This window comes from Botryllus schlosseri, chromosome 1, assembly GCF_051294905.1.
Source record: "Botryllus schlosseri isolate E-star chromosome 1, Bs_hap1, whole genome shotgun sequence".
Classification (NCBI taxonomy): Eukaryota; Metazoa; Chordata; class Ascidiacea; order Stolidobranchia; family Styelidae; genus Botryllus; species Botryllus schlosseri.
In genome coordinates, this window is record NC_137236.1 from 34,068,060 (window position 1) to 34,090,142 (window position 22,083).

At 40.8% G+C, this 22,083-nt stretch overlaps 1 protein-coding gene across 1 annotated transcript in view; it reads left to right on the forward strand.

Annotated features, from left to right (window-relative positions):
- Window positions 1-6,887: 6,887 nt before the first annotated feature.
- Window positions 6,888-22,083, forward strand: part of LOC145448040 (secreted frizzled-related protein 3-like) — a 29,736-nt gene continuing 14,540 nt past the window's right edge. Inside the window, exons 1-2 of the mRNA XM_080326354.1 lie at window positions 6,888-7,461; window positions 10,856-11,015. Of these exons, the coding sequence (XP_080182480.1) occupies window positions 7,132-7,461; window positions 10,856-11,015 (490 nt within the window). The 5' untranslated portion in view covers window positions 6,888-7,131. The remainder of the gene's footprint in view (window positions 7,462-10,855; window positions 11,016-22,083) is intronic.

The window sequence follows — 22,083 nt, forward strand, 5'->3', positions numbered from 1 at the left end:
TAGCGCAAGAGCTTGTCTACGTCTATATATGATCAGACTACTCGTGCGATATAGAGTGACTATATTTGACTAAAGATTAAGTGAGACGGAGGATTTACCACTTTTTGGTAGAACTGATTTTACCTATAACACTGTGTAAATTGTGGAAAAACATAATGTATTTGAAATCTTCCATTGCCTGCTGAGATTTGAAAAAATGGAGATGTTTTGTAGAAGCTTTGGAACTAAAATATCTGTCACTTGACTAGATCACTTCGCTACGTACTAAAGTTGTTCCCAGCGCTTCTATCCTTGAAAAAGGAACAATTCTAGTAAAATGACAATTACCGTATCCATGTAATCATATTCATGTAGGGGAGATGTGGTACCGATGGATCACTGGGACCGAAAATACTTGAAAAATTCTCCATGATAATTCCATGATTACACTCCGTGAATTTGTCTACAGGTACATGCTGACAAGATCTTTCCTCACATGCCAAAAAAATCGACCTGCATGAGTTATGGGGTCTGTGACGAATGATTTACGTTTTAGGGGGTGTAAAGTAAATTTAGATCGACATCTGCATTTGTCTATATCACCTTTCAGAGTAACAAACCCGCCATAATTTTTGATGTGAAGTATAGGGCTTGTATCAGGGTATATAATGGCACATATTTTGTGAATCAATGCCATCCTCGAGTGGACTATTTTCAAGTCAATTACAATATTTATGGGGTGGGGGACCTATGGTACCATAGCCAAATCAAGCAAAATAGATGGACCAACTATAATCACTTAACAACAGAAACTCGCCTATATATATATAGGCTGTAAATCATAGTTACCGGTGGTGTTTTATCGCTATAACGAGGTATTTGAGAGTCAAAATGTCGATTTGCGGGTAATGTGTATGTGGCATCAATTTTGTAAGTTAAGGCGTAAATCAAAACATGATTTTATGCCACCATTTGAGTTGATATAATCTATTTTATTCTTGAAGGTCGCGACAAAACATTCTTCATTGGCTTGCAGTAGCTTAGCTTATAGTACACAACAAAACAAGTTGATAAATTTGAGTTTTTGAGCGTATGTCCCATAGGTCCCATGCTCGTGTGCCTTTGGTCCCACCGGGTGGGGACCGATGACACGTTCGAGCAACACATTTTAAACGTTTATAAATATTTTTTGAAAAGGCGGATATTCATGTAAATTGAGACAGCAAAATATCTGGTTTTCTAGGCTGAAGATTTGAGGGCCAGAGATCCTTTTGCAATTTTTGATCCATCGGTACCACATCTCCCCTACACTGTACAGCGTGCACTGTTCTATAATGACACAGAGTGCCCGAATAACATGTGTTTAGCCGATTTCTCCACGCAAAAATCGTGGTAGTTTGTTCGGAGCGGTACTTTCCGCGTGCCTGCATCCACTGACATCAATTCTATACTTAGGATGCTAAAATAATCAAATATACAGAATCTATCTTTTGATTCGGCGTTGATTGTATGGGATTGAAATACACGTCAATGTGAAGGGCGAAATATTGCAAACGGCAGTCGTGAATTCTAGATGAACTACAAAGACTCCGGTGAGTAATTTACCCATGCCCCGCATCTGCTAGCAAATCTTTGCCAATGACGTAACCATTTGATTAGCGCGTGACAATGGCAGCATTATCACACGCGACTGGTCATTACGCGCCTTGTGGACGTGCTTTTCCAGAAAACAGAAGCGGTTAGGGCCTAATTTACGACAAAACAAATAATTAAGAGCATGGTATACAGTCGGTTCCCAACGTAATGAACGCTCAATGGAACTGGATTTGCTGAGAAAATTGAGATTCCTCTGCCATGTGAGTGAATTGCAAGAAAGGAAGCTGATGAGATACTTGTACCAAGTTGGAAAAATATGACTCAGAATTTGATAGTGATTTCTTAGAACAGTCTTCTTTGTTGGTGCGCTGTGTAGGAGAACGAGGTGTTCGGCAGCCTATACTTGTTTGTATTCAGATCTGAGACGCTAAGACTTGGCAGAGCGCGATCTACTTTCCCGATCTAGTTACTACCGAGTAGTATAGGCACCGGGTCTAGTCGAGTGTTCCGGTATCACTCATTATGACGCCGTAACAGTATTGAAGATGCAAGTTCAAATATGCCCCTTCTATGCCACCACAAACAAAACATTGCCAGTTTTACAGCCGTTCGACAGCCGTTACTGCGCTTTGTGCAAAATGTTGTGGGCTGATTAGGACTGCACTGAAGAAAAGTCATTTCCGATAACGCGTGTTGATTTGTACTATGTGTTTTTGACGTTGTTGTGGGAAGAACGTATCGAAACTATAATTCCTGTCGGAAATATAACTTTTAGTGGAAATGGGAGTATAATTTGAGTGATAGAAACAATCTCTCTCACTATTCGACTGCGGTGAACCTTGATGATCCACGTGACAGGTCACACAAGAACGACAGGGTTACCGACGAGGAACTCATGTTTTACACACTTTTTCCTTAAATTTAGTGGTGTTGAATAAATGAAGAGGTCGTCCCTTCCGATCGAACCTCGAATTTCCCGTTTGAACGTCCGTCTTCGCTATTTATCGTCATTTATGCCCCCTTTCACTCAAATCTTTCCATTAATCCTAGCTGTAAGAGCTGTAAAGGATTGTAAACGAATTGCCAAAATGGAGGACATTTAGGCGTCCTCGTAGGACATTTTCAATAACCTAAAAATGGAGGACAAATCCTCCTAGAGGAGGACGTGTGGTAAACCTATTATATTACGAATATTGTTGTATTTATTATCCATGGTGTTTCAACTACTATGGTCATTTATACACCAGGCCTTATACGATAGCATTGTTGATATGTAGATTTATCGCGTGGCTTTCTAAGACGGCGGTTAGGCAGATCACACGGTTAGGAGCCTTGAGACACCTACAACACTTTAATAGGAATTCTGGAGTGTACCTCCGTTGGACTCGAATTCGGAGTCCGTTGGTGTTGCATTTATGGAACGGTACCGCTACGCTATGCCGCTTTAAGAAGAACGAAACTCTCCGCATGCTCGTAGAAGTGAAGCTCATCGTCGTGACTGTATCTTCCTTTCCACATGCGAGAAATGAGTAACGCCAGCATATATTAAGCATGGTGTCGTGAAGTATAGTCTACGCACCGAGGTATTTCCGTCGTGTTATATAATTATATTGAATGTATTCGCCGCCACCTCCGACGTCGTGTTTTGGATACTGGTGCGCCTGTTTGTGCGCGTCTAGGTGCCGGAAAAGCCAAAATTGTAGGTAAGGAATGTTTTACAGGACCGAAGTGGTAATTTACAGTTGATACCGCTTCGGCCGCATGTAATAAGCTTGGTAAAAGTGTTAATTACCATTGTTGACACGGTCGTTGTTTAAATGTTAAATTGATAGCTTGGCGAGGTTATTAGAGAGGTATTAGTCGCTTTTTCAGTGCCAGTGCTACACTGTCGGACATGTGCCGGGAACGAAAGGTAATATGGATCATTCTGCCGAAAAGTTTGGCTCGACGGAAACCGTTATAGACAACTGGAACTATAGTTTGGCTCGCCACGAAATGTAATTGCGGTCGAAATTCCAGGTGGTTCGTGAAGCTGTGAGCTAAGCTATGCAACAGCAGATATTTATATATATAGGACGCAATGTTGATTGAAGGTTTTGGGGATATGGCATGACCTTGAATTCTATCCACGCGCGATTTTAAACTGCTCTCAAATTATAGTCGACAAGTTCGATTTTCCACGAGTATTCGAGAAGCCGAAGTCAGACTGTAAACGAGGATCTTGATTTTGTCGTAATGTTCGTGTTCGTGTATATGATTTCACGATACTTTCACTATTTACTCCGATAGATTTTTTTTTTTAGCCTACTTCCCTTTTTTTTCATTTTTCTTGAAGCAAAAATACCTAAATCTACTGGTAACGATTCTGAAATGCTGAGAATAGCATTTGGATAAGTGAGGGCCGGTGCTAATTTACTATGGAATTAAGTGATTCGCCACCATTTTTTAAATCTGCGTTGGTTACATTTTGTACATGTCATTTCCTACTTCTGCTCGACCTATAATATCATTATGTCTTACAAATCACCGATTCTACTTCTGCTTGAGCGCAATTTTTCGACTAGACTTTTATACCCCTACTTGGCTATGTAGCTTCAATTACTACTCAGTAGGGTTACCATATTTTGGTAATGTGAAAAGAGGACGCTTTTTCAAAATTTTCTGACTTACAATTCAGGAGTAAAATCTCGAATAAATGGTAAATTTGTCCCGACTTTGTGGTTGGTTGACTATAAAAAAAGATCAACTTTCCGGCTCAGCTCCCGAAATAGCCGCCGAAGCGTTACTTCAGTGCTGATTTACTGTATCTCACTCGAATTTTTCCCTGTATTTCAACAATATTCTAAAAAAAAAGAGGACAAAATCTAGAAAAGAGGACATTTGGGCGTCCTCTGGGGGCACTTTCAAAAAAGAGGACCTATGGTAACCCTACTACTCAGGCGACCTCAGTGTTTTGCCGTGGGGTAGAGATGCGCATCGTACCGTAACATCTATATCTGGAGACGCATGTGGAATATGACAGGCGGTCCGCACAGCAATGTCTGAAAATGAGTCACCTATGCCAATTCTTATGGCTATATATCCCATGGGTGGTTCCATGTTCTGTTCTCGCGTACCATCTCAAGAACGCAGAATATGGGTAGATGTGGGATGTATCTCGATAAGAATTGCTGCATTTGACTCGTTTTCAGCCACTAGAATTGGCGTGAAAGCACAATTCCGTACTAGAAAGCACCCAAAGCCTTAGGTCGTGGTTTAAGCATGGCAAATATACTTTAGAACATGGGCTTTCAACACGCGGCCCGCCGCCCGCAGCATCTTTCATCATAAAAACAAATACCACTGATCCGGTATTGTTACATATTAATTCATCTACTTAGCTCTTTCATGGCACCAGCTCTGTTTTGTATATTCATGACTCCTTCTTTGATGTGTTTTGGTTTCTTGATATGCTCGAGTTGAAATTGTTATTGTTTTGATATGATCGGCATTCATCTGGACTCTGGTTTAAGGGAATCCCGCTTGATAGTACACTTTCAAAGAGTGCTACACTCACCACGACTGGCTTGAACTGATTGCGACAAGGTAAGGGGAATTAAACGACGAAAACAGGGTTTTCAACTCTGTCTCGAACATTGAATTTGCATTCGCAGAGATTTAAAGTTTAAAACGAAACCATGCACTGACAGTTCCATCTGAAGTTCAAAAATACATAGCCACCTTGTCCATCTGATCTTAGGAGAAAACGTTGCTAAAAATGAATAAAACATTCGTATACGGCCGTCAAATACAGTGAATTCAATATATCCTACAAATACATGGTAATGTTCTGCGGCACGCAGGCTATTTTCTTTATAAAAATGCGGCCGGTTACACATCCGAAGTTGAGAACCCCCGCTTGTGAAGTCAGGTAAATACACTTATTTTCCACCCACGTATTAAAGTATGCGACCATTGTAAGAAATCGTTGCGAACTATGCACCAACCAGGCACATTCGTTTATGAAGTCGACACGCAAGCTCCAAATTGCATATGCAAGGCATTGGGCATCGTATATCTTTTGGCTTGAAAATGAGATTTCTATTTAAGTTCATTAACTAGCTGCGCGTACGAAGTTCATAACTGCGCCATTCTGCCTGTTCTCGCAATTTTATTCATATTTAAATGGTGTCACATAAAAAAATGCGTTGAACCCAGGGGCGTAGTCGGAAATTATGTGAGGCCGGTTACGCAAACATTTCATATAGAATCCACAAAAGACATGCGTTGAAACTTCATTGTGATTTTACAATTTATTTGACATGTCCACAGTTGGCCTATTGGCAGACGTCCGAATAGACTTACGGCTTCTGTTGTTCTATCACCATTGGGACTTCGCTGTTACCGAAAATTGAAGACTTGGACGTGAATTTACCTCCAAGTCTAGACGTGATAGCGACCCAATTATGGCCTTGAATTGACAGAGACTATCGTCAGCGTTTTATACCTTGAAATTAACCGACATACATGGTGAATGTATAATGTACACTGTAAATCACGGCAGGCACGATCATAATAATTTGGATACTAAATTCAATATATCGTCGGGGATTGCCAGGATTTCGTCACGTTGTCGCAATATCGCAATCAACTGCCTCATATTTCGATAACCCTGCTATACCAAAAGTTATCACAGAGATTAAATGACTTGAGTCATGATTCATGGTGGTAATTACTCAAGTGTAACCAGACTTGTACAATCTACTGGATTTTCACTATATGCAACTTGAACTAGAACTAGAACTACCCACTTGCAAAAATCGCCACTACTACAACTATACTCACAACATCCGTAGCAAGTTGACAGTCAACTAAGTAGATTGGTAGTTTATAGAAGTGACTTAGAATTGTTCCCTTTAGCCAGTAGACGGATGTAGCAGCATATTTTATGATTACTCCTTGAATTCATACTTTTCATCACAAATAATCAATGATGACATATTAACAAAATATTTCAAGGTTTACATTTGGTCACGGGTATATCAACTTCCGGCCGCTGCCGTTATTCGATGATAATTTTTTACGAAAAGTTGTGAAGCGACACATTAACCAGTCAGGTTGGAATTTCACCCAAAATGTAATTTTATTACTGAGTGTTCTCCCTGGTAAAGTCAGGTAATGCGCCCTTTTACCTATATGATAAGACTGGTATCCGACAAGTTTATGACTTGAATATGTACTTCTTTCTTGACTTACGGGCAGTAACGCAATTCTTTGTGTTGACAAGGGCGCCTTTTTTCACACGCGAGCTTGGTCTCGACTCGGCTGAAATTCTCATAAGCATAGACTCGCTACCCAGTCGATCATTCGATGGTGGAGTGATTGATAGCCAGACGCCAAAGCGACAACTTTGTAAATATTGTATCGACTCTATCTACAGGATTTAGAATATCGCTTTACGACGAAGGAGACTGTTTCCAAGCAGTGTGTACAAACTTCATCCGACGAAAGTATAATTGCGGAATACGGTGAACTTTACAGTATACCTCGAGACTATATCTGACTATACGCCGCAAAATGTGTCTCAAACGCCGGCTAACTTCGTACCCATTGCCAATCACGAGACTTGGATACTGGGTGCTAGTAGCATTCGTATGCGTGGATTATATCGGTGTGGCGTCTGGCACGAAGTGCGAGCCATTGATGGTAGAAAAATGCAGGGACATGCCTTGGACGCTGACGCATATGCCGAACTTGGTGCATCACTCTTCGCAGAAGAACGCGGCTTTAGTGCTGGACCAATTCACACCTCTGCTACAGCTTCCCGAAACTCATAATCTTCTATTTTACCTGTGTTCGATGTTTACGCCGATGTGCTTCCAACACGAGAACGAAGTGCCAAGAGTCGTAAGTAGATGTAATGATTTTTTTCGAATTGGTCCAGGCACAATGATTGAAATTCTCCGAATCGAGTATTAGTTGTAATGATCCGAGTTTAGTTATGACATATGCATTGACGAGTACTAAAATCAAACGCTTCTTTCCGATAAGAGTTTATTTATCAACGAGAATTATAGTTGTAATTCTATTTTCCCACTGTAGCTAAATGCTCGGATGATCACACCGCAGCATACAAAACGTGTAATGGCGAGACAGCGTAGTGGTATAATCCACAACTACAACACCAGTGGGTTGTGGGTTCGAGTCCGACCGAGGTCGACTCCTGAATTCCTACTTGAGTGTTGGAGGTATATCTGGGCACCCGTGCAAGCGGTGTCTTACAAAAAGCCTAGACGTGGGCTGTGCTACAATTCGCCAGTTACGGAATCAAAAACAACGTATATCGGCCTGGTGTAATTGACCCTTGTGGTCGACAAACGCCATGAATACCATAAACAACAAACAACGTGTAGTACAAATCTACGCTCGGTAGTGAAAATGACCTTTCTGTGCACTGCACAGTGTGCAGTGTGCACTGTGCAGTCATGATCAATCCAGAGCAGTGCCACAGAGTGCGATGAAATAAGGGAGGTGGAAATAATACTAGATTGTCTTGAATGTGGTATAGAACTGCCACGTTTGTCCTTATGGCCACGTACACGTAAAAGGTACATATTTGAACTTCCTGTGATTCATGCTCTTATGCCGTCATACTCAGTGATACTAGAACATTCGGCTCGTAGCTTAAAACTTGAATCAGAATAGAATCATTTTAAGGAACTCGATATTTACCAGCCCTTAACACGAATTATTCCTTCTTTCTCATTTGTCCTGACTAGCGTATAGTGGTTGTCACAGCTGATCAATGATATGCAGTATCGTTTGACTGAAGATTTATTCTAGATGTCATGATTGCCACACCATAGCCCTTTCGCTAGGCCTTGGAATAGCCTACTGAATTTAGTTAAAGCTAAAATTTAGGTCGAAATAAATCCATTTGGACTCTATTTTGAGTAGCTACTGGCTATCAAAACAGATTCAAATTCTCGGTTGCAAAAGTGTATGCGCTATTTTGCGACTTCATAAAAAATCAATCCGTACCGGCAGGACAGTTCACGTATATACTCGTACGGTTTCACTCAAGCAATCTGTTATTTAGTTACATTTAAACACGCAATTTCGTTTCAATACAACTTTACGTAAACTGGGTATTCACCAAAACACCTATAATGGGGAATTACCGAGTCGGCCTACCAGAAAATTTCCAGCCACCGCGAAACCCCATGTAGCCAAATTTCTAATTTATTACGCGTCTCTTTTCTCTCACGCCTATTTAAACGGAGTCAAACTTCGACGCGGATATTATCCTGGGATAATCTCCGGGCGTTGGCAAAGGCGACAATCTCGCCCCTAGTTAGCGTAGTGATCGGTGACGTAATACCAATTACAGCATTTCGCGGCGTATGTGCGCTTTCGAGAACCTGCGCCAGCTCCCAAAATCAACACGCTCGAATATACGGAGATAACGATGCAAATTATGAAGCTTGTGATCCGAAAATTACCGTGTACTGTTTATCCTCTACTTGTGGTTATTCCAGATCAAATATATTATCACTTATCAGATCTGGCCCTATCCGGTTTTCGTTATGCGTTTTATATGTGTAGGACTACATTATGCGGTAAAGATGTGTTTGAATGCGCAGCATTATACTAATTCCAGTCTTATACCGCATGACGATGGTAGGCTATATATCATGCTTAATATGCAGATGTTGAATGCTTGCAAATATACATGTACTGTACAAACAGCTATACGCTTGTAAACTATACACCCCGCCTATAGCGAACTAGAGGGGTGCGGGTTGGCAGCACAGGATATGTCGATGCATCAAATGGTATTTCTGTTAGATGTGGTATTTGTCGGACTACACTTGACCGCAGGGCTTATGCATAGAGGTTACATCAATATAGAGTTTGATTAGTAGATTGCGCATGTATTGTGAGAAAGGCGTTATTGCCGACTTGCATCGTACCGACTTCGGATACATAGTGTAATGTGTATGTGCAATGTGCATAGATACAGCTGCGTTGGCCAAATGCTATATACTTTATCCGTTCCACTGTTTAATCATCATAGGTGCTGTCGGGGTTTTTAACAATACAGGACACAACAGCTTAATTGATGATGCGATTTCGCTGGCATTTGGGATATGATTTTTATCGTTTTCGGCCCCAAATATGGTCCTCAGCTAAGACTCTCTAGTTATTAGCATCAAACTTCGTGTGGTTATTAGAGTCCGAGTGGTCGACTGATCCTTCGGCAAATAATCTAATTACATGCGACGAATAACATACACTTTCACATAAAAAGTAGGTGGGCTTTATGGGCATTTACGCCATTTGGGTTGAGTTTAAAAGCCTAATTTTGTGTCGGAAAGTACCGTGGTGTCGGAAAGTACCGTGGCCAAATACGAGCTTACACTAAGACCGATATGCGACAGAAACACACGTTTAACGTTGACAGTGATCTTTGTAACTGTGAAATGACTCATGTTTTTTTTGCGAGGATCAAACTCATGTTAGTACGTTGTATCATTGCTAGCTCTGTCGGCTTATTGAAACAGAGAATGTTCCGTCACTTATAGTCGTCGCTCTCCTAATCCATGGTTCACACACGTCGCCAGGTGATTCCAACTGTCAATATGACAATTTCGAACGGTCTGTCTTCCCAACTTAGATTATAGTGTGGCATGTTTTAACAGGTTTCATGTTAGCCAAGAGAAAGGATGAAAGTATAAAAATTACGAATATATCTATATGATGACTTTGCAACTGAATGTTTTTGACAAAATGTATTCATTAACGTGAAACATGCTTTTTACGCACATTGGATCCTGGTAACAAAAATTAGTAGCAGGCCTAAATAGTCCAATACTGAATTTTATTGATTAGTCTAGCTATCGCTGTTATCAATTTAGATATCGCTTTGAACTGCCAGAAAATCAATTTACGCCCCCTGCCCGTTTCAACGCGGTGTAGTTATTTGGTGCGCCCCCTTCTGCATATAGAAAATTAGATTTATATATTTCCACTATGCCTGGGTAGCTAGTCAAGCCATAAGCAATTTTCCGTAAAAATATCAGCTGTCACCCATATGATAGTCGTGGTATGTATAAATTAGCCGAACACATACTTATCTATATATGATGCCGAATGAACGGAGTTAGTCGGGTTCAATTTGCTCTAAGCATCGTATCCATCCTCTCCGTTGCGCCGCAATTTAACATAATCTGAAAACAGTGAACCAATCATATTGCTATAACGGTTATCAAGACTTTTGTCAATGAACATTGGTTTCCAGGTGCCTCCTTGCCGGTCCATCTGTCAGCAGGCCAGAAACCGCGTGGAGCCGATCATGCGCAAGTTCAACGTGTCGTGGCCGGAAGCACTGGACTGTGACGACCTGCCCGAGTACCACAGGGGAATGTGCATCGAGCCGGACGCCTTCATCGCAAGACCTGGTGAGTCGGCGGCACAGATCGACTTTCTGTTGCTATATGGCTGCTTTATGTTGATTTTCGACTACAATTATCATTCTTACTCTGTCTATATTCTTAATATGGTAGCATGACTGGTAGTCTTACGCAGATCTCGTGGATTTGCTGCTATATGCTGGGTAGTGGGTATACTACATGTAGTGATGCATAGTACACAGAGAGTGGTATTCGAATTTTAGGTCCATGCTGATTATCTCAACTTGGTAGTGCAGATACTTTTTAAGTCGGTTTTAGACAGGGTTGCCGCAAATGGCGCCGAACGAACTTAACATGGGAATGCGGAGTCTCCAACTTTACCCCCAGTCTTAGAATTTGAAACTAGGTAGAAAGATTCTTGAAAAATCGGTGATGCGACTCTTAATTCGCGACAGCAAATCTGAAGCCGTCTGCATATTGTCATCACGAAATACATTCATTAATTATAAAATTGAACCCGACAGATAACTGTTTTGTACCTCTATAAGGTTCATTGAAACCTTGTTGAATAACTTTGCGTTAACACATAGCTGGTAACGATTCGCTATGTTGTAATTAAATCAACGACTGGCTGAAAAAGTGACTTGCCCAGGTAATATATTACCCCAATGATAAACGCAGAAAATCACCCTAGCTCTCGTCGTAATGATCATAAACGGAAGCTAAGTCGTGGCAATCCATTCGCTACGCATAACGCGAGAGTTGAAATGCTCTCGCCAGTAGCATTCCTGGAATATTCTAGTAATTGATGCCATTAGGATTTAGGCCGCTTATTGGTTTGCCATTTTAAAGTTTGCACCGAAACGGTGTACAAGGAGGTATTCTGTCGTATGCGATTATCGCTTTAAATGGCGTTAAGGAGTATCCTCGATGTGGCTGTATTTCCATGTTCCTTCCATTTCATATATACATAATCTAGCGTGTCGGATATCGTGTATAGAGCTTCAACTTGTAGCGATTTGTCATCAATATTAACTTATCTTGTTGATCGTACGGTATTTTGCAACGAAACGGATGGGTTTTCCCTCAGCGTTTCGTTAATAGTTAGTACCGCTATATGCCTAACACGCTGTGAAGGTAAACCGTGAACACGCAACAACGGTCCGAGCACTTTATGGCATAATAGCAGTCATAAAATCCATAAAAATATCACACGGTCAGAGGCGTGTGGCGTTTTGTTCGAGTCTTATAAGTATTTACCGAATGCCATAAAATGCATTTTTGTCTTGTATGCGAGACCCTAAGACTCAGAAAAAGAGGTTCAATTCATCATCTTAACGACAGGGCTTAGGACGGATTAACGCGCGACGCTTTCCTTAGGAATACTGACACTTTTCAATCACCCCAAACCTGCTGTAATGGCGCGCGTGTCCATTCTCATTCACGCCGTGTGGATCGGTAAATATTATTGATGAAAACATATCCATTTCATGCGGCATCTCGCTAAAAGCTCAGTAGCGCCGAACCTATTAACAATACTACAATTTTGGCAGCACATACTTCAAAAGATAAATTGGAACTATCCAATATCTTTCCCATTTGAGTTTTTCTTTCGTAAGATAATGGTGAAAGTAATACTATTACATTATACTCACGTAGCCTACAAGCATAAGGCGTGATGTCAAAGCTCGTCGAGATTACCTCCTGCGGATGTACTATGATTTCAAAGATATACTTCCGTTTATATACGGACCTAAAAAAGGTAGTGCGCGATCTCCACCAACCATAGAGAAAATTGAGAATTGTAAGATGCGATTTCACGCAAGGGCTACATGGGTGCTACGTAGCTGTTGTCAACCAAAACAAATTTTGCGTATTCCGCGAATGGATGCTACTACAAAGTAAACATTGGCCTCTGTGCCAGTCAAAATATTTCAAGTAATGTGGTTTTTGGCAATGGCAAACTCTGCATTAGTAGTCACAAAACTATAATTGCCCGAGTCGAAGCTATAAATGAAGGTTCTTCCTTAGGTGCATAGTGCGATGCTGTTAAATGTTATATAGCCTACGTTATGCATCTGGTCGGGGTGAGGTTAAATATAGTTGGCACTGTTACTGTAGTGCACGTATTGGCATAAACGCTCACACAACAATAGGTAACATTGTACATATTGACAAGGTAGATCGAAGATGTCACGATTTCATAAAAAAAAAGTAGTCGGATATAAAAGTAGTCGCTAACAGAAGCTTTGGAAACTGGTTTCACGCAGTACACCTCAGAATTTCTTCAACTCATATTTGTAAAATTCGGAAATGCTTCTCTTCTCCTTCTCAATACTCGACCTCCTTTGGATAGAGTTAGAATTATGAATTACCAATTGGGATAAACCATAGGATACTCAGTTCGGGGTAAAGCATTTTCTTACTGCCTTACTGGACATAGGACACCTCTAAAACAAACATCCTGCAGAAATTATAAATGAGATTGGAAATACATATATTTACCAGATTTCCGCCATATTGTAGACTGAATATCATGCAATTGTCACTTTTCGATACCAAATTATGCTTCAACACCTTATTCCAATGGCTTCAAACGAGTCAAATACACCAGTCTTTAGGGATATATATCCTGGAGTCGGGTTCTTATTCTGTATATGTATGTAACATTTTCAATTGCCTTCTTGGGATGGTACACGAGAACAGGGCCCATATCCGACAGTCGTCGAGCATGTCCGCATTCAAGTCGAAATACAAGCAATTTCTTCTAAATCAATACTAGCCAGTCTTCAGGATTACCGGACCACGACCTAACATCGACCTCGCCCTCCGCCACATGCCACACCATTTTGTCGCTTGCGTCTTATATTCTCTGCATTACTTTTCATTCAGTGAGCATGCCTCTTATTTACTTCACCTAGGCTAAGGTGGGTGTCTGATCTTAATGGCTACTCCAAGTTGTTTCGACACCCTCCTATCTCAGTATCGCAGTCTTGTGATGTTTTGAAACGATGAAAATATTAATAAACCTGACTAATCCTACCCTTTGGATATATGACAAGAAGTGTTGGTGTATTTCGCCCATTGGAATGGATGTGAAGGTAGAATTGTGTACCAGAAAGTGCCGTAGACCTTACGCTATGGTGGAAATCCGTGACGTACACAATCTCCGTGCACAGTGCATGGTGATTAATATTGTATGTAAAACAGCAGTCATTACAATAGAACCAGTCGTGCATATCGTTCGATGATGGATGCTTTTAAATATTCAATGGAATTACACCGCAAAAATGTTTATTATTTTTACTAGTATATATGGAGTGTGCATAACTGCCATCCATCTTAAAGGAGTGTACCCACCATTGGCGCTGTTTCGCATCTTTATGATGGCACAGCCCATTAAAAATCATGTCGCCCCAGTTGAACCATATCCGAGTCGCGCGCCAGTGTTCAAAACCGTTATTAGCGGGGAAACCGCGGAGCGCTTTCGGTGTTTTCAGATTGAAGTGAGATTAACTTTGCGGACCGTGAAAAGGGCGGTATTTCAACGAGGGCAATAGACTCTGCGAGGCCAATGTTTTGGGTCACGATAGGCGCATTAAAAATAAACCCACAATTCCATTCTCGACGCGGCGATTATTTTTAGTTGCGTATAGATAAAAGGCGACGGTTGTATTGGTCGCGGGACCCTACGAATCGCCCAGGAACTAGTTGCTAAGCTAACATCGCACGGACTGCAGTATTAGATTGCATATAACTATAATATATTTCAATATTATATTCATATTGGAATATAATCGAATATTTTCGACTTACATTCGTCATCGGTAATCTTCAGAACCGAGTAGAGAATTGAACAAAACATAGTATATTTCAATTTGAATGTAGTATTCGATTGTATAATGAAGTTCGGCACCTCCAAGAGTATCGGAAGCTAAAATATACGCTGCTTGTACAGAGTATAGATGCCATTGTCAAATTAGTGCATTGGATGGCCAAGATTGCATAGACAGGATGTTTATTCTTGTTTTTGTTGTTTTGGTATTCATGGTGATTGGACTACATTCGTCATTTTACATCATACGGATATTCTTTATCACCATTCTTGATCTGTCGAATTATATCATGGCCCTCGTTCGCTCTTGGCGGGGTAAAAGCGGTATCCTTGGAAGCCTATAACGAAATTGGGGCTTGCTATAAGTCGGAAGATCAGGGATCACGATAAAGCATATCGCCCTGATATCAAATCACCAATATAGAGGTTTAGCCTCATAGTTTTTATGTCTAAATAGGCGAGTCTGCCTTTAAAGCGCGATAGATTTAGGAGAAAGCAGAAGCGTTAAAAGAGCAGTCTCAGGGCGAGATTTATTTATCTGAACTTCAACTACCATCCTCACTGTCACAATATATATAATATATATGCATATTATGGTTTTCCAGCTCAATTAGAGACACCATACAGTATAATTATAACGAATACGAAAGCAAGTTGTGTTTGAGGACCAGATAACTTTCCACATTGGGTAATTGAATCCCCACTTCAGAGAGGAAAGATGAATTCTTTGCAACAGCAAAATCAAAAATTTGTAGTTTCATACGGGACCTGCCATTGCGTGGTAGAATATGGACGCGCACCGCGCACGTGATCAAATACCGCACGCTCCCACGCACCGAGATAGCGAACCTCTTACGGCATTGTAGAACGATAACAGGGTATAAAATCAGTTGCCCTTCACACAAGACTTTGTGTCCACGCTTGTTCGCTTATCCCCCATGTCAATATTTGACCAAGGAAAAGTGCGTGACGCTCTTAGGACGAATTTCAACAGCCCCGCGCATAAGTACCTTTCACCATAACTGAAATACCGGCTAGATACGATTACTATTCGAAAATCGGTGTGATGCTAGATAAAATAACATTCCACAGTCTTTGAAGAATATATATTAGAACGTTTCATGTTTAGAACACAGGTCAATAAAGACTGTGTCCCAAATGTGGTCTATAAACATAGTAGGTTCGGGTCCTCGAAAATGGCACTCCTCGTTACAGCGGCAGTGATTGACTATACCCCATCGGCAACATGGATATAAAGAAGAAATTATAATGTTTGGCATTCTCCTTGACTATTTATGTTGTGGTGAATGGTTTTGGAGACGCTAGGACTTGTAAAAACGCATAAGATAACCTTCATACCACGAGTATGATATGCACTTGAAGAATACGCGCCGCCAACGTGACTCCAACACTTACCAGCCGACCTATTACCACAACAACCATAACCAAAAAAGAGTTCCGAATGGAGACAAAGTGTAAAAAATTCATGCCCGTGACCACAGAATATATGTAACGCCAATTTTGTTTCGTTAAATTCGACTTGACTTTGAAGGAGATATACTTTTCGGAAACGCAAAATTGAAGGATCGACTTGGCGGCACGCCCAAACACGTTCCCAGTCGCATTTTTGTTAAAACAACAATTTGATTAATGTTAGTAGCACCCACTCCCGCTTCGACAGGAAATATATGAAGTATCCTCTAAACAAGCGCAAGGATTCGGCTAAGTAAATGCGGGTCGTTTACTATCACAGGGGCTATTTGTGGCTCCAATGTATAGTCCAATCCACACAGAAGCAGCAATTTGAACCACAACCAGATACCTTCTTTTATCAGAAGCGAACAATGTATGGTGGCATTAAAATGCTCAAGTCGCCGGTTTGTTGACATTAAAAGGTTCTGAATATCTTGAAGTAGTCTAATAATTATAATTGGTTTTTGAAATTGTGTATCTTCTATATTGCATATTTCTTTTTTACTGCAACAGCATGTTGCAATGTTGCTGCATAATTAAGGATTTTCCTCCCTATAACCAGCTATTAATGTGGAAGTTGTTCCCAACTTTCAAAATCTCCAGACGTGTACTGTATTGTGCCTTCTTTTGCATAGTGATGAAATGGTACATCGACATCATTCGATCCATATATGGGCGGAAAATAGTTACTTCACAAATTTCCACAAAGCCATCGGCATTTTGGGGTACGCAATGTTGGTTTCACGCCCATTCCAATGGGAGAAACGAATCAGATACCAAAATTCGTATGGATATATGATATTCCAAAGGTGTAGCGGATTTTGTTTGCGTGTAACACCTTTTAGCGCTTTTCTGAAAAGGTATATGAAAACAGAAGCTACTCTACCCCAAAGATATATCTTCATAACGATTGGTGGAATGACTTCTGTACCTTGTGACTACTAACAAGCGTGCACTCGGTAAATATAGACAGCAGCCCTATATTCGTAACATAGTTCGTAAAAGCGACAATCTCCCTGACGTGACATGAATATCTGTCAATGTAGTCACACCTACATCTTGATTATCGGTATTATTACAACTATACCATTGTATGGACGAGAGGAGAGGCTGTATCTAAAATGGAACATGTCAAAACATCTATCACTGCCTGCACCGTTTTGGCTAAAGAGAATCGCATTCGGTGACTTTGAATCTGAAGGGATAACAGTTCTTCATGGTGATCCAGATCCTCGTCGATCACCAGCAATACAACAGTCATATACAGTTAGAATCTTCAATGTACACTGTACAGTGTACAATCTGTACATGAACATGTAGGCCTACATGGTCAAGCTGTACGCAATAGATATCCGTGCAATGACGCAGCACAATCTTCTGGTTAGAACGAGCTGTTTGATTACATTGTCATCGCGGGTGTTCACTGTTCATTCAGCATAGTCACAACACCCTTGTTATATGAGCTGGGTAATATATACAAGCTATTTCGTGTATGAAAGCACTAACTCTGTGTTCAATATCCATATTTTATCTTAGTTAGTGCATTTAATATTTAATTTCTTACACATGTTTCGTTTTACTCCTTCACAAATGCAAGTCATGACAGCCTGCAACAAACATATAACATCCAATGTCAATTATAATCATGCAACGAGACAAAGTTACTTATACGAACCAGTACGTAAAATATCATGTCCCGCGTGTTTGCCGACATTATTGCTGAAGCAGCTTATCTTTTATTTAGTTTGGTGACGTGTCGGGGTCTATCGTTTTCCGATATCTTGAGAATCCACAGCCCCGCGATATTTGCCTTGTCGCAAATTTCGATACATAGTCCAAGTGTCTGGAAGTCGTTAAATATGACACGGTGATTTGTGATCAGACGCGTGTGGTCTGCAACCATAGTTCAGCGACTCGTAGAGTAACAGTTTTATTCAAGAAATATATCTCAAATAAGCCTTCGTTAAACTATAATACTATAGATACCAATCGAATATAAGTGATCTGGTTCTATACCAATACCGAGAAAACCATTACCGAGAACGGACATTACCGAGAACGCACATTACCGAGAACGGACATTACCGAGAACGCACATTACCGAGAACGCTATTACCGAGAATGGACATTACCGAGAATGGACACCACAGAGAATGGACATTACCGAGAATTGACGCCACAGAGAATGGACATTACCGAGAATTGAAAACACCGAGAATGGACATTACCGAGAATTGACACCACCGAGAATGGACATTACCGAGAATGACACCACCGAGAATGGACATTACCGAGAATTGACACCACCAAGAATGGTTTTCTCGGTATTGACCGACACCAAGTGATCTAGCCTATATTCAACAATACATGTAATACTAGTGATAAGTGACTATAATATTCATCATGATTTTATTATTTTATCGATCCACGATACCAAAATATAGATGTCAGCTTAGGAACATCAAAACATGAGGCATGCTCATTGCTCATTGAAGAAAAAACAGTCACTTGCGAATCCGTTATCTTATCAATCACCAATGTACGAATTCAGTCTGATGATCAATTCTCGCTAATGATGACCCGAGGCCTACGATACCACTACTACCTACGATCGTAGGCCCCGGATGACCCGCCATAACCGCTAACCATCGTTTGCGGAATAAGCTTATTCACGTCTCGATAGCACTGGGCGAGACAAGCCCCACATGATGACGGTTCATCCACCAACGTTGGTATAAGCTTGGTCACGACATTATGGTCGTCCGATTCCATCCTAAAAGCTACGTATGCCACCCATTACGTGTTTATTTATCCTCCTGGTACGCTCCATTACGACTGACGAATGGCATCACCGAGAATTTGTATCCACGCTGCGGGACAGTAATGATTTTAACTTTTTCACGGGTCAGCTCCGCGCACGTTCTGAGTGCACCTCGGTCGAAACGGCACGCTTTGAATTGTGATTGGAAATTTGACTTTATAGTCACTTTCAGATAAAATCAGTGCCCCTATACAGCCTATATGTCTCTGTGGAATTGTTGACTGAACTTTGGTGATCGTGCCAAATATGTTCAACAAGCGAGAAGACATTTAAACCTAACAATGGACGTACCGACGTAGTTTATAAGTCTGTCATGTGTTATTATTGATCGCTTCGACAGTGCAAATATAAAACAATGGGTAGAACTACGGGGTTAATCGTGATTGTTTCGTTATTTCGGGTATATGGCGCATCGATCAGCGGTTTTACGCATAATAGCATTCCACGAATGGTTATAGTTCGGTGCCCTTTTCAAAATCACGCATTGATTCTTATTCTCAGCAGTCAACACTCTTGCACGACACAGAGGCACCCGGCGCACCTTAAGTTTAAAATCACAAAGGCTCTCGTTAGATGTCACACGAATGCGTTGTTATTCTTGCCCGGTTTTCGTCAGCTCATTAGCGATACCTGTTTCGAACTGAAACCGGCTGGCATTGACGAGATGTAATCGCGTCACACCGTTGTGTTTACGTTATCACATGTACAAGTTGTTTATGGAAGCGTCCAAATTGTTTGCACAGCGAAGGTAATAAGGACATGGTGGGAAACGGTAGGAGTTAATCGTGTTCCACTGCGCAATAAGTGTCGCAGTTTCAAAGGGACATTGTACGGTTGCGTGTTCTATGGCATAAATCAACATCGAATCATTCGTCCCACCATACAAGGTCATGTTTTCGAACACGTGTCGGTTCCTACGCAGTTATAGGGATGCTGAATAATGAAGCTTTTTTCGATGTCTATAGTTCCGTTCCTACTCTGAATCTCAGCTACTTTAGACACATTACTCTCTTCACGAATTGGTTTTATTTAAATTACGGTGTCTCAGTAAATGAATTGTCTGTATGCAGCTCAAATCTGGCAACATTTCATCTGAAGCCAGAATCAGACTCTCCAAACCGGCCTATGCTTAACATGTATTGTTTTTGATAGGGCGTCCGTAAAATTACCCAAGAAATGCACCGAACACCGAAGGTCTGAGGTTCCGTAAGACATAATTGCACTTTATTCAGGGATAAGGTATAGCTTGATCAATCATTTGCATAATTTGTGTATTGAAGGATATTATTGAGCTCAAATTAAATTATAATCAAACCTATTTCTGCCCGAATATACTTTGTCATTTTATCAGCTCAGTACAGCAATGTAAGATGCGATGTAATGACCAAATAGGAGGATGTCGAAACGACCATACGCGGTATACTGATCTAATACCCAATTACTAAAGGCACTAGCTTCAAGAAGAAGAATTGTTTGGGGTTTCACATACGTTTAGCAGTGAATCAGAAATGGCAAGATGCATCTCGGCGATAATCGCAACAAGATTATTGACACTCAACATAGTAGCAATCTTCGAATATATATACTCTTACATAGTTCTTTCACTCATAATAGTGATGCAGACTTATCTCAAACTACTTCATACTTTTCAAAACATAAAGAGCAAAATGTGAGTGAATTGGCCTTCATTATGTTACGTAGAAATGGAAGTTTAGTCCAAAAAACATAGCCAGCTGAGATAGTAGTACAAGTATAGTCAAAACGTACTTCAGTACTCCCAAGATGTCGAAGTAGGCCAACTTCGTTAGTGTCAAAGTGACCACCTCTGATCGCCATTGTCCCAATAAATCCGTAAAAAGCATAAACGTAGTCGTAACTACACCAGATGCCGTTCACTCGTAATAAACTTTAACTGGCATCCGCCCGTCCGGCGCCAGATAAATGGCCGTGACGGTTCACTCTTCCTCGGCCAGTTTTACGGCGGCCAAGACAGCAAACAATTCGCGGGCGACCAAATCCTTCGCGAATTTCGTGTCACAGTGAAGAGATATATATTCAATGTGACGCAATAATTCATTCGGACGACTTGACGACCGCGTCGTAAAATTGGTAGCCATGAAATATCTACCGTTCCCGGTATTCGAGCAATGCTACGTTGACATTACTAGTGGGAAAAACCATTTTCTCTTTAACGTTGTGTTTACCAACATCGATTTAAGACCAGTAAATGTATCATATGACTGTAAGGGAATATTGAAATTAGCATTGTGGTTGACTAACCCCGTGACAATTCAAATTTTATGAAGTCATACAATGAATTTAATCAAATCGTACAAACAGGTTAATTAGGTATCTACCAAGGGTCTATGTTGAGACATCTTATTGACCCAAACCTTCGAATTCAATAGAGTACATGAAGCATTCGTAAATAACATGCCGATGATATGCACTATGCAGTCAGTTGGATACACTCTCTATAAGTACACAACATGTTTTGAATCCAATACAGAGCATTTCAAATACATTCCGCGGGGATTGAACGCAGTATTGTTTTCTTAACATGTCTAGAGCAGTGGTTTTAACCGCGGTCCACACGAACAGTAAGGGTTCCCTGACCCAGTCGCGGGGGTTCTCGGTAGGTCGAGGCTCGCACAGCAGAAGTCACACTGGAGTGCAGTAAATATGCATTATAATCTTTATGTTCGTGTGAAAATCATGGTTTTGTTTTAATAACACTATTGCTCTCTGCACACTACTGTTCATCAGGGCTCTTCAAAAATGACTTTTTTTCTCAAATCGTACTGGCTACTTGATAAAATTGTTAGGTTACCTAATTTAAGCCTGCGCAAAAAATTTGGTTCAAATCGAGCCAGTACCCGCTTTGCTACAGGAGAAGAAAGTTTCTATTTATTAAGTAAAATTAAATAATAAAAAAATTGAAAATTTTCTGTTCACCCCATGAAAGTGTTAGGCTGTCTATAGAAACG